Source organism: Dermochelys coriacea, chromosome 25, assembly GCF_009764565.3.
Source record: "Dermochelys coriacea isolate rDerCor1 chromosome 25, rDerCor1.pri.v4, whole genome shotgun sequence".
Lineage (NCBI taxonomy): Eukaryota > Metazoa > Chordata > Testudines > Dermochelyidae > Dermochelys > Dermochelys coriacea.
This window is the reverse complement of record NC_050092.1, coordinates 10,561,763-10,575,157: the sequence shown is the minus strand read 5'-3', so window position 1 is coordinate 10,575,157 and position 13,395 is coordinate 10,561,763. Positions and strand designations below refer to the sequence as shown.

The window sequence follows — 13,395 nt, the reverse complement described above, 5'->3', positions numbered from 1 at the left end:
AGATTCTGTGGCCTGCGTTGTGCAGGAGGTCGGACTAGATGATCAGAATGGTCCCTTCTGACCTTAGTATCTATGAATCTATGAACACTTGGAGTAGAAGGTGGGGAGGTTTGGGATGGTTCTCGTTTCCTGGAGGAGCTCGTCCCACAGTCTCAAACCAGACCCCAGACAGCTCCGTCCTTCTCACAGATGCACTTTCCCCTTATGGCAGGAAGATGAGCTTTCCCCTTATGGCAGCCACTAGAGCCCCAACCTTCACCCCATCGTGACCTGGGGTTATCTTGAGGCTGATCGCTGGCCTTTCCTAACATCAGAAATGCATCAGAGACAATGGCAAAACTACCCTTGACCAACTGAGCCCCGATCTCAGTTGAGCCTCTTGTTAATTCTCACGCTGTCTTGGACAGTGTAGGGACCATTGAATGTGTTATATGCCTTCATGATGTTCTGTTCTAAGCCCAGTCTGGCACGTGACAAGGTAGGATGACTGTGGTGGACAGGAGTCTATCAACACCATGCAGCCATTGTGTTTCAGGTCTTCTGTGGGGCCTTTTCCATCTTTCTTGCATTAGGTACAAGTCCAAGGTGGTTCTTGCCGGGAAGTTGATAGGCATTCGAGCAAAAGGCCGTACCACCTGAGAACACTGGGCAACCACGGAGAGAGCAAGACCTGTTTAGTTAGAAGATGGATCTCTTCATTTGACTTGAATTCGAACCATTAGACGTTTTTGATCATTCGGCGATGCTTCCCTTGGACGGTGTTCAACTTCTTTCCAATCTAGGTGCTACCGTAATACATCTAACAACCACTACTGCCACTGGCCAGCCAGCATCTCTGTACATGCCCCAAAGTTTGTCTCCAGGCAGTGGGGTGGAATCCTATAAGCATCCACATTCATGTGCAGGAAGTTATGTGCATCACAATCCCACTGCATCACACACACACACACACACACACACACACACATAAAGGCATGTACCCGCCCCATCAATAACACTGACAGGGCCCAACACTCACATACGTGATGTGCCCCAAGACACACATTGGGCTTGTTGTGCTAGGGGCTTGAGTTTTGGTTTCAGGTCGATCCTCAAGGTCATGGATCCTGCTGAGGAAATACCTTCCCCTTCCTAGAACTCCTGCTTGGGTTGGAAAAAGCTTTTCTTATGTCTCAGTCATTGCAAGGAAAGTGGGGGTGGAGGGGAGAGAGAGACGGAAACCGTAAGACACGGAGGAATGAAAGAGGATGAGGTAAACAGAGAGGGGAGGAAGAAAGGGATTGAAACAGTCAGAAAGAGAGGAAGGCAAGGGAGGAAAGGGGAGAAAGACCCAGATGGAGGGAGGAAAACACAAGGAGAGGGAGCGGAGGAGATGCAGACTGGTTACAGGGGATAGATGGAAAGAGAGGAAGGGAATTGTGCGTAGGGAGGGGGAGATCTGTTAATGACGTTGCTGCAAGGCTGTGATAATGCAATTAAAAGCACGTCCCATTATTTATTAATAGCAGTTTTATTGCTGGAGAAGGGGGGGAGGGGAGGGGAAGTAGAGAGAAGCCACAACATCTCTGCTCTGTCTGCTATTGCTTAGCTCTCCTGAAGGAGGGAGGGGGCTGTGTACTTCCAAGCCATAGCTCTCTGCCAGCGACACAGTGCCGGCCTCATGGCATTGATTTGGCTTCCAGCCCCTTTGGCTAATGACGCACCAGAGCGGGAGAGGAACAAGCCCTGCTCCTGCGTCCATGACACCACAGCGAGACATATCCTCCTGCTTCCCCCAGGACAGCTCAGACGGGAGACTGGCTCCGCTCCCCGCTGCACCAGCTGGCTGGGGGTGGGTTCCGGCTAACCATCACCTGCCCCACAGAGCACAGTCAGGATCCCAGAAGCTGCCCCCACAGCAGTGGGGTGGGAGCATCCTAAGGGAGGTTTGAGACTCTGCCATGTGGAGTTGCCAGAAGGGGGCAGGGATGGCAGAAGGCGAGTCTCTGCCCATCGCCTTAGCAGGAGGAGAGGGGTTCTGAATGGGTCTTGGCTTTCGGAGATCCAGCTCTCAGCACCCTTTGGAGCCGATGCGACTCCAGCCCGAGAGCACTCAGATGCCAGTGTGCAGCGCCCCTTGGCGCCAGAACACAGGGGACGAAACCGGAGGGAGCTCAGGATAAAAAAGCATCGGAAACAATGAAGAGGTTTGCAGGGGCTGCAGGACTGGACAGACCTAGGCAGGCTAAGCGCGGGGGACAGGACATACCCATCTACACACATGGGCAGGGTTCAACCCCAGGCAGGGAGAGGAGCCACTGGGGGGCACTGGCCAGAGGTCCCCGGGATGAAACCGACCAAAGGCAATTTTAGGCTGACGGCATAGGCTGGAGGAATCGTCTCCTACGGGATGTGGTGGGAGCCCCGTTCGCTCGGGATACTTGAAACTAGAGCAGCCCAGCCCAAGCAGAAGCGGGAACCAGCCGGCCCTGGCCGGGGAAGGGACCTTAGAGCCGGCCCTGCTTAGCACCGTGTTCTAGCTCTATTTGCTGAGCAGGAGGTGGCTCTCCCCTGGCACTCACCACCATGCCGTTGATGGAGACCCAGCAGTTGCTGGGGAAGTCCTGGAGCATGGGCACGAGGAACTGGAGGCAGCCATCCCAGTGACACAGCAGCAGCATCATGCCGATGAGGTTAATGATCCTCATCACCGCGCTGGCCAGGTCGTAGGTCATATGGAAGATCTGCCAGGGGGGAAACAAACAGCATGAGACCACCATGCCCAGGACCAGCCCGTCCTCCCCCTGCTGTCCCAGCCTGCACCGGCCCTCCTCCAGGGGGAGCAGCCCTCGTCGGGGGTGCTGCAAAGCAATGCCCTGTATCAGGCACACAGCAGCAGCTTCCCTAGCGGAGGCGAGTTGCAGGGTTCATTGGGGCCTTTCACTCCACTCTGACCTGGGAGATTTGCAACCCCCTCCCCTGAGCGTCAGGCTCATCACACTCATGTGGCACCCGATTCCAAGCCAAATCTTGTGTTCTCCAAAGGTTCCCAAACCTGGGCTGAGCTAGGAGTTTGCAACCGAAACCGGGCAAGCTCCGCAGGGCACCGGCAGCAACGCTCTGCACGGCTCCAGGCCCAGCTGTCTGGCATTAGGGAGCTGGGGCTCAGGAATCACCTGCTGTACGTTAAGAGAGAGGACTGCTTTCCTTCTGCCCCTCACGTCCTCTTACATGCAGGACCAGAATCAGGGGGTCACACAACATGGGCAAACTGGTGTCTTGTTAGCCTGCAGCCACCTGGCCAAAGAGCTGGGGACTATTTAGCTGCCCTCATTGACGATCTGTACTGTCTCAATATGCCCGATAGCAATGCTGGGCGTGTCTCTCTCTCTCTCACACACACACACACACACACTCGCGCGCGCATACACACACACACCCCTCCCTCTTGCCTCTTGCTTGTTATATCCACAGTACAAAGAAAGCCATTTCACATGGGTTCTGATTCACAGCTGCTCATGATGCTAACGAGCCAAGACAGGGCTGCTTAGCACAAGAAGCATCCGCTTTGAAATTCCCAGATGCTCAGGAACCATGGGTTCAAATCCCAGCTGGGTTAACCGAGCCGGACACATTTTGAAGGGGAATAAATTGACTTCCATGCAGTGCGCCGTGAGTGGATCTTGAGGAGGAGACTTTAAGCGCGAGTTTCTGCACTGACATAAAGACACCAGAGCTCTTTCTTTATGGGAATATTGGCAACCCGCTTGGGCCAATAGGGCAACAGACTCCTTTGGCATGAGTGGCACTGTTTATATACAGGATGGGCACATCGCTGTACGATGCTGGCAGATGCTGCATTCTTCTTCTTTTCATGAATAAGAGCAGTAACTCTCCAGCCATCAGCCGTTGTGGGCCCAGCTTTTCACTGACATCTGTTCGTTTGAAAACGGTCTCTATTCCCGGCAGGAGCCTGCCGTTATTTTAGGCACCTGGGCTTCCCCTGCCTCCTTCTCCACTGCCACAGTCTCACTACATGTTCTTTGCATTTAGTCTTCCTGCTCTTGGGCCCCGATCCAGCAAAGCTTTAACAACAACGATCCCTAGCGCTCCTTAGCAGATCTCAAAGTGCGGGCGGTATCATTATCTCCATTTTACAGATGGGGAAACCGAGGCACGGAGCAGGACGGGACTTGCCCAAGGCCACCCAGCTGCCCAGTGGCAGAGCTTGAAACAGAGCCCGGGTGTCCCGAGTCTCAGCCACTAGGCCACCCTGCCTCTTTCTCCAGCCTGTAAACTCTGCTGTCTAGAAGGGATGAATCACGGAGTTTATGGAAGATGTGCTCTCTTGCAGCCACTTCCCCTTCCAGTACCATGGGCTCTTGATGGATTAAAGGTGTGCGGACAGCACAGGATTAAATACATCGGTCTCTGGGGTAACACTAGACTGCAAGCATCGTATCTCCCTGTATGTTTGTACCGGGCCCTCAATAATGATACCACTTCGCACTTTCCACCCATAGATCTCACAACACTTTCCAAAGGAGGGTCATTACCCCATTGTATGGATGGAGAAACTGAGGCACGGGGAGAGGTCACTTGCCAAAGCTCAGCCAGCAGGAGTAGTACCTAGGTGTCCTAGCTGGTGAGAGGAATAGAATCCAGGGGCCCTAACCTAGGGAGTCACATCGCCTCTCTACTACTAACAACTACTCCAATGACTCCATTTGAGTTATGTTATGGATGGATTTACCCCACCCCCATGACCCCTCAGGGGCACACCCAGAGCTCCCCCAAACTGAACAGGACACAAAGCACTTGGATCTCCCCCCATTCCCAACCCCATTTCAACATGCTTTTCACCCCATAGGCCTGGCAAATCAAACAGAGGAGCCCATCCACCAAAACACCAGACTGACCCTTTCCTCTCCTTCCCCCACCCCCGTGGCCTGGCCAAGGCCACCCTGAAATCAGGGCATGTGCAGGGGGGGCGGGGAGGGAAGGAAATGATGCCATCCGAGTACCAGCCTCATTGACAACAGAGATGGTGCAAAATCAGAGCCAGATTTCCACCCTCAGGGCTGTTAGGATCCTATTCGGCCTGTTAGACACACGGGGCTGAAATTCGAGCGGCCTGTCTGGCTCCAGGTTCGAATCCTGAAAGGCCCAAAGCATAGGGAAGTTTGCTTTGGAGGGTGGCGGTTGGGGAGTCTCTAACAGAACAGGCCAGCAGGGGACACTGATATGGAGGCGGATGCTCAGCGCTGAGCTAGAATCATTTGTGGTGTAACTCCCGGAACATAACCAGGTGTGACTGAGTACCAGGAAGGAATCAGACCTCTGGCGTGGAAATTCACTGGTTAATTTCGGTGCTGGGGGATAACAGGGCTGGTGATGAGAATATGCGAGAGTCGCACCACCAGGGGACTCTGCTAGCAGCCCCCACGGGCTGTGGTTAGCCAGCTGCTGTGGGCCCAAGTCCCAGCAAGTTAATCCCACAGCAAAGCTCGCTCCCCGCCCCCCTACCCCCAGATCATTGGAACGGGGTGGAAAAAGCCAGGGGATTGAATTTCCCCTCTCACACCAGGTGAGCCGGAGGGTCGGGGGGGGCTCATGGTAGCAGGTCTCAGGAGAAAAAGAAGCAGCTCTTTGCTATGCTGGCATAACCCTGTAGTGTAGACGCAACCTACAAAAAGCTATAAAAACCTATAAAAGGGGTTGTGCTATAACCACACAAACTCCCCGAGCGATGGATTTTTCTTACCCCGAGCGCTGTAAGCTTAGACCAGCTGAAATCTGCACCTTGCATAGACAGACCTTATGTTACTGTCCCGTTAGGGATAGTTAAGAGCTCAGTACCTAGAAATGCAGAGCCTGCAGCATCACCGGCCACCCTCTGGGAGGCAGGCTGCACACAAGTTTTAACCTGAGCGCGAGGCAGGGGCCAGCGGTGTGAGCAGACCCCGGGGTGCTGGGATCCTCCGTTGTAACGCAACAGCGCCCCCCACTTTGAAGACCTGGGGCACATCATTTCAGCCACCACTTTCCAGCACCACCTTTCATTTGGGAATCCAGCTCATGCTAGGGCCTGACTTTAACACATCACGCTGAGCTGTCCCTGCTGCAGTGGAAGTTGCCAGGAGTTGTGGGCGCTCTGAAAATCAGCCCCCAACCCTCTCCAGTTGGACGCTAAAAACATATACCACTTTCGGAGTGTGGCCACTAGCCTGCCTCAGTTTCCCCCCCTTTCCCACAGGGATAACAGCATCTCCTGCCTTGCCAGGGCTCTGCGAGAATGAGGTTGCATTTGCCAAGCACGGGGAAAGATAATTAGCACAATTTTATCAATGAGAGCTAGAAATGGACCCACGCCCACGTGAATGGGCATCCTTCGGCTTGCTGGGAAGATGCAGGCCGGGTGCCTAAATCTGCGTTTGCTAAAGAGCGATTGTGAGCAGTGAGTGAGTCACTTTGGGAGGAGACCTGAGCAGGCTAGAAGAGGAAAGGGGTGGACCAACCTTTCGCACAGTGCAGGCACGGGGTTTCAAAGAGCCTGCATCCTGCCAAGCTCAGAGGATAAAACCTGGGCCAGGCTGACTGGGGGATCACTGGGTATGACTGAGGCCCCCAGCCGGCTCCACACAGGGGCCTGCCCACATGGATCAGGACCTAAGACTGACTTGGGTTTCACACCCAAGAGTGTACCTAGGATGCATCTCACAGTTGTTAACGCACTGATCGTCACAGCAGCTCTGGGAGTAGGGAACGGCTGTTAACCCCATTTCACAGATGGCTCAGACCTGCAAAGGGATGTAGCAATTTTGGAGCACTGGGCCTTCGGTGACTTGCCCAAAGAAGCCCGGGGCAGAGCAGAGAATTGGACCCGGGTCTCCCAGGGGCTAGACACAGAGCCACCCGTCCTCTCTCGGGCCCATGCCTACGGTTAAGATGGGAGGCATCACAGAGGGTTTTAGCCTCTCGAGCGGACAGATCTGGGGTTCTCTCAGCAAAGCTGCTTTGCGTTTCACTCTCACTGAAGGAGCAGCTCAGCTCAGCTTCCCTCCTCCTCAAACACCGGGGGCTGGGCAGGGCACAGCAGATCCAGCCTTGGCCCTCTCCGGCAGCAGCCCTTTCCCACTGGTGGTCAAACTCCCTCCTCCCGAGTGGAGCAGATGGGACAGGGCCGCATTGGGGATGCCACTCCTAGGGGCACCAGCCCACCCCTTGCTCAGAGCACCCTGGCAAAGTGGAAACTCAGTGCAGCTGCCTGGCTGCTGAATCCCACTGGGCTTCTGTTTCCAAGGCCAATGAGACAGGTTCCTCTCCTGCCTGGGGCTTTTATAATACGTGACACTTTGTAAGGCACCACCTGGCTGAGGCTCTCAAAGCAATTGACAAACAGGGAGCAATTAAGCTTCCCAATACCCCTCCCCCAATTTTAGCCCTGTTCCACAGATTGGGAAACTGAGGCACAGAGCAAGGACGTGCCCACTGTCACATAGCAAGTCAGTAGCAACTGGCAGAAAGTCAGCTGGGACTGGACCCCGGGAGTCCTGCCTACCAGCCTTGTGCTGTAGTCACCAGACCATCCTCTTCCTCCTTCTCGTACTACAGAGGGGGTGCAGAGCAGGGGATGCAACACATCCAAGGTCACACAGCACATCAGGGGCTGAGCTGAGAATACAAGCCAGAACACTTGGGCTGGTGCTGTGAACGCTTACCCCTGTTCCTCCCCAGCATTGGGTGCATCCTAGCAATTCCTACATGCTTCCCCTGTTGGATCCAGCATTGCCCCTGCCTGAATCAGGATATGGGACAGGACTGACCATTTTACCCAGGACTGTCCATAGCCACGTGACAGTACATGGGGAACTCACCCGTGCCAATGACTCATGGCGTGGGGCACAGGAATTTAAACACTTGTTCCTTAGCTCAGAGCGACTCTTATTAGCTTACACTGTGTCACGACAAAGTCCCCAGCTTGAAAGCATCATGAGTTTACCGCCCCTTTATCACCAGTGACGTGATCCGGTGGTTAGAACCAGGGGGAGGTCGGGGTGGGAGAGGAGACAGTCCAGGCTTACTTCTGCAGGGGCCTTGACAGTGTGAAACATGCATGTCAATAAACTCGGAAGATAGGAGCCAGGAGGCAACAAACAGGAAGGAACACGTGTGTGTGTGGGGGGGGTTGTTATGGGTATTTCATAGCATGGTCTCCCCGCAGCTCGAGGGTAAAACTCCCCCATCTCCAGGAACCGCATGAAGTGAGCTGTAGCTCACAAAAGCTTATGCTCTAATAAATTTGTTAGTCTCTAAGGTGCCACAAGTACTCCTTTTCTTTAAGGAGGATCCTGCGGCTCAGATCTCAGCTAACGCTTCTCCATAGCACACCCAGATGAGGGGATTTTTCCATTATTTCCCAACCCACATCTGCCCTGCACCCAGCATCTTGCACAGTTTCAAAGACGCCAGAAGGGAGATATTAAATGTGCTTCAAATCCTCTCACTCGCCTCTACCTAGTTTAATGCCCAGACCAAGGCAGCCCTCCCCTCCTTCCCCCCCCCCCGATATCACTAGTGAGTGAGCCTGGCACCCCCATCCCACCGCTGCAGGGCTGGTCCCTGGAGCCATCCCTCCTCAACTGGCTCTGCGATCTCTCATCAGCGGCTTGATACAGGCTTTTAACAGCCACATATGAAATATTAACAGCGGGAGATGCCCACCTCCGGGGCATCAGGCACCTGGTGGGCCTGGGCACAGCTGGGGACTATGGTACACAGACCACTCTGAAACCGATGCCGGCCATACCCCCACAAGGGCACCTCCGGGAGAAGCCAGGGGAGGCACATTTTCTATCTAGGTTCTTACACCACAGCCCAGCCCTGTGGAATCTGAGCCCACACACCTGCTGGCAGGACTGGGGGAGCAGAGGGAACGCTACTCTGCACTGCGAGAGGAGACAATCCAGGGAGTCTCTGACAACAGAGATACCGCTGAGTGTCCACAGCAGGGCCTGGGGTAGGCCAGCATGTCCCAGTGGGCGTGTGTTTAAACGGAGGGCGGGGGGCAAGGACAAACCTCTCAATTGTTGGCCATTATCCAAGCTTTCAGTAAAAACCCCCAAGTCACTACCTGTTACAGTAAACCTTGTAAACACGCCCCACATGGGAGCACTGCAGCAGCATCTGCATGAGTTTGCAGAGAGCCTGAAACAACTGCTCTGAGGTGGGAATGGTCCTTTGTTTCCAAGGGTGACGACGATAATGACGTGTTGACGTTTAAAGTATGACACTGGGTCATCCAAGGAGAGGAAGGATGAGTCTGGGCGGGGAGAGACACAGGAGGGGAGAGGGACGAATGAAGGCCTTTAACATAGCACGGGGCAGGGGCAGTCTCTGGTTGTCAGGGCTCAGCTTTCAGAATGGCACGTGGGCGGACCATGCTCACACAGCACGCAGGGGATTGACTTCCCTGCTGAAGGACATGGGTACACTGCAGGTAACCAAGCCTCCCACTCCCCCCCCACAAAACATGGCAGCATGTCTCACAGCCTGGGTCAACTGACTCGGACTTGCGGGGCTCACACTACCGGGCTAAAAACAGCAGTTTAGACGTCCCCGCTCAGAAGGAAGGAAGCAGGTGGCACGAAATTAAACCATTTATTGCAAAGGGCCGCCCGCCATGGTTATTAATAGGAGCTATTTGACGGGGAGGGAGCTGGCCACAGGCAGGGCTGCTGCATCCATGCATGACACTGACAGGAGGGGAAGGAATTACAGACGGAAGAGATGGGAAAGAGCTAACAGAGCAGCTAGTGCTGCCGGCCGAGGCTGGGTCCTGCTGTCATGCTCCTGCCAGGTTAAGGAACAGGGGATCCAGGAGATGGGGGTTCAGTTCCCAGCTCGGACACCAACTCCCTTGGGCCAGTCCCCTTCTCTCTCTGGGCCTCAGCTCCTCAGCTGTAAGCAGAGATAAGGAATCTTCCTTTCTCCCCGGTTTCAGCTCGTTAGCTGGGGGCTTGAAGTAGAGGAAAGCCCCCCTTGAAGGCTCCCAAACTATTGAAAGGGATATTACCCAATTCTTATGTACTACCCAGTGGTTCTCAACCAGGGGTACTCATAGCCCTGGGGATGCGCAGAGATCTTCCAAGGAGTAGTACATCCACTTAGCTAGAGATTTGTCTAGTCTTACAACAGACTAAATAAAAAGCACTAGCCCAGTCAGCACAAATTAAAATTTCAACCATTGACTTGTATACACGGCTCTGTGTACTGTACACTGAAATGTAAGTACAGTATTTATATTCCAATCGATTGATTTTATAATTATATGGTAGAAGTAAGAAACCCAGCCATTTTTCAATCACAATGTGCTGTGACACTTTCATATTTTTATGGCTGATTTTGTCAGCAAGTTGTTTTTAAGTGAGGTGAAACTTGGGCTACGCAAAATGAATCAGACTCCTGAAAGGGGGACAGGAGTGTGGAAAGGGTGAGAGCCCCTGTACTACACCCCCCTGAGCCCCCGTGCAGGGACTCAGGGGGAGGGGCAGGATGGGAGAGACGGTGGATGACGGCACAAAAGTGAGGCCCAAAGCAAGAAGCTGAATCCGCTCTGTAGCCCTGCATGTGTCAGCATCAGCTCCCCTGCCCATCAGGTGTAGGGAAGCAGCTCCCCGGAGCTATGGGCACCAGGGGGTCCCACAGACCCTGTGCTTACGCAGAAGGAGTTTCGCGCATCTAACAGAGACAAGGGAATGACAGCACTGTGCTCTCCCCCTATTGAGTTGGGTAACGGTGCAGGGCCACTCTCCTCGCTGACAGGACTCGACGGCAGTGAGCGGGCTGCCAGCTCTGATCCAGTGTGAGCGGCGCTTCCCTGGCGGGATTCCTTGCAGCACAGAAACCTGCAGCAGGCAGCATGGGACAGCTTCTTATCGGGGCAGCACGGGCTTTTTGGGTCCCCTGCCGAGCGTTCCAGCAGCAACCCAACCCAGGGCCCCTTGTGTGGGCCAGGTTTAGCAGAAAGCAAACCCAGAAGCCCATGCTGCCCTCAGAGCTGGGTGCGACCCCCAAATCCCAATCTCCCTTTAGGGCAGGGGATGCCACTTGGATCCCAATCCCTGCCCAACCCCAGCAAGGAATTGGTGAGCTCCCTCTGGGCAAGGGTCAGGTGAGACCATCCCTGCTCCTGGCCTTGTCACACCCACAGCCTGTGACATCATGCTTATGACATCAGATGCGACATCACAGCCAGCAAACTGCAGGATGGTTTCTGCTGGCCCCAATCATTCCAAAGTTCCCTCGGATTCAAAGACCCCATCACTGTGATGTGTCTCAGTCTCTGCTCTGCAGTGTGCCGGGGAAGGATTCTAAGTGTCCGATCCCTTGTCCCCATTGCCACCCAGAGAGGGTTTAAGGATTAGGTAAATGCCATCCCTATATTACAGGTGGGGAAACTGAGGCACAGAAAAGCGGCACAACTGATGCAGTTTGGCCCAAGAGTTGGGCCAGAGTCAGGTTTAGAACCTGGCAGCTCCTCGCTCTGGGCTCTGACCATTGGGGCCCCCACTGGCCCCCTGTTCCAACTCCCTTTAGACCCAGATCCCATTGCCAGGAAATCCCCAATTCAGATGCCACTGTGAACATGGAGCATAAGCACCAACCCTGATGGGAGGCAGACAGACGTGCGTGAAAACACGGCTGGATGTGCACAGACTTGCACAGACACATCCGCTACTCTGATGGAGTTTAAATGCCTGGGCCATGCTAATCAGCCACTGACAGCCAGTCTCAGTGAGGCTGTGTGTGGGGGTGGGGTGTCACAGGTATGTGTGTGGGGGGAGCATTTGGGGTCACCTAGGCAGAAGACAGCCAGGCATAGTGTAGGTGGCACCATCCTTGTAGGACTTTGACAAGGCTCCCTTCCCAGAGCCAAGTGTCGGGCGTCCGTGGAGCAGAGCTGAGAGCGGGTGGCTGGCTCTGGGTCATGGGAAAACTCCTCCTAAAGTCTGGGATGAGGCCCAGCAAACCTGTCTCTCCACAAGGCGATCAGGAGCCAGGCAGGGAGCCCGGAAGAGAAAGGAGAGTCCAGGGCGACTGAGGCAGGCCCCTGCCAAGGAGTCTGGGGCGCTCACTCCCCTTCCTGCTAGCAGCGAGGCAGATGGGGATGGTTTTGAGAGGCCATCTTCGGATGGGAAGAGATGAGGGAATTTAGGGACAAAGCAGCCCCCTGTGCATGGAGATTTTTGGGGTGAAGCAAGGGGGCTGGGCTCAGCCAGCACAGAGCTAGGCATTTCAATCAGTCCCGTCAGGGGGAGGGCCAGGGCCCGACTTCCAGAAGGCAGCCCCAGGAGCCAGGAACTCCCAAGTCCTAACCGTTTATTAGCATCCCCCGCCCCCTGCCAAAATCACCACCCAGCAGGGGCAGAGAGAAGGCCACCCGCCGGGTGGTGCTACCCCAGCACTTGGCTCCTGTTTAGATAGGCCGAGGCTGGTGGTTTGCAGCCCTGGATGGCCGTGACCTTCCGGTCGGTCAGCTTCTCTGTGCTAGACGCGGCCTCGGGCCCTGGAGCTGCCAGCTGCAAAACTCCAGCCCAGAGGCCCCGACCTCGCCAGGCTGGACTGCAGTGGAGAGGAGTGGCCGGGGAGAGCCCAGGGGGGTCGGGCTCCTCTCTCCCGAGCTGAGGTCACCGTGCCCAGCCTCCGCACTGCAGATCCTCTCAGCGCTGCCTGGGTGGCAGAGCGATTAGTCAATCCCATCCCCGCTGCCGCTCAGAGCCGTTCCCCGCGAGGAGACGGGTGCTGGCGCTGCCTTCGCACCCAGCGTTCCCTCACCCGCTGGCTCCCCAGAGAGAGCAGCAAAGGGCGAGAGACGCCAAGGAGCTGCAGGCAGTTCACGGCCCACCTCGGTCCTGTGCCAGCTCAGGGAGCAGCGGGCGATGGGCCCTGCTCCCCGTCGCACAGACGGCGCTCCCCCCGCAGCCACCAGTGCTGCAACACCCGAGCTGCAGAGCGGTCAGGAAACTCAAACCGACACGAGACGGCAACTGATGCTCACCCTGCCACACACAAAGAGAGGCTATTACTACACACACCAGCAACGGTACACGCCACACACGCCAGCAACTGGTACACAACCCGCCACACACAGAGAGGCTACTGCTACACACACACACACACACACACACACACACCCCAAGGCTACCGCCACGCACACCGGCAACAGTACACACATCACACAAAAGCAACTGATATGCACCCCACCACACAGAGAGAGAGGCTACTGCTACACAGACCAGCAACCAGTACACACACCACACAAAGGCAACTGATACACACACACACACACACACACACACACACACCAGCAAAACAGTACACACACAGGCAATCAGTACACACAATCACAAAGTA

General features: G+C 55.1%; 1 protein-coding gene across 3 annotated transcripts in view; it reads right to left on the bottom strand.

Annotated features, from left to right (window-relative positions):
- The window catches only part of HCN2 (hyperpolarization activated cyclic nucleotide gated potassium and sodium channel 2), a 57,619-nt gene that overhangs the window by 17,684 nt on the left and 26,540 nt on the right, over positions 1-13,395 (bottom strand). For all 3 annotated transcript variants that reach the window (XM_038384449.2, XM_038384446.2, XM_043502402.1), the window contains one exon: positions 2,562-2,723. In XM_038384449.2, the coding sequence (XP_038240377.1) occupies positions 2,562-2,723 (162 nt within the window). The remainder of the gene's footprint in view (positions 1-2,561; positions 2,724-13,395) is intronic.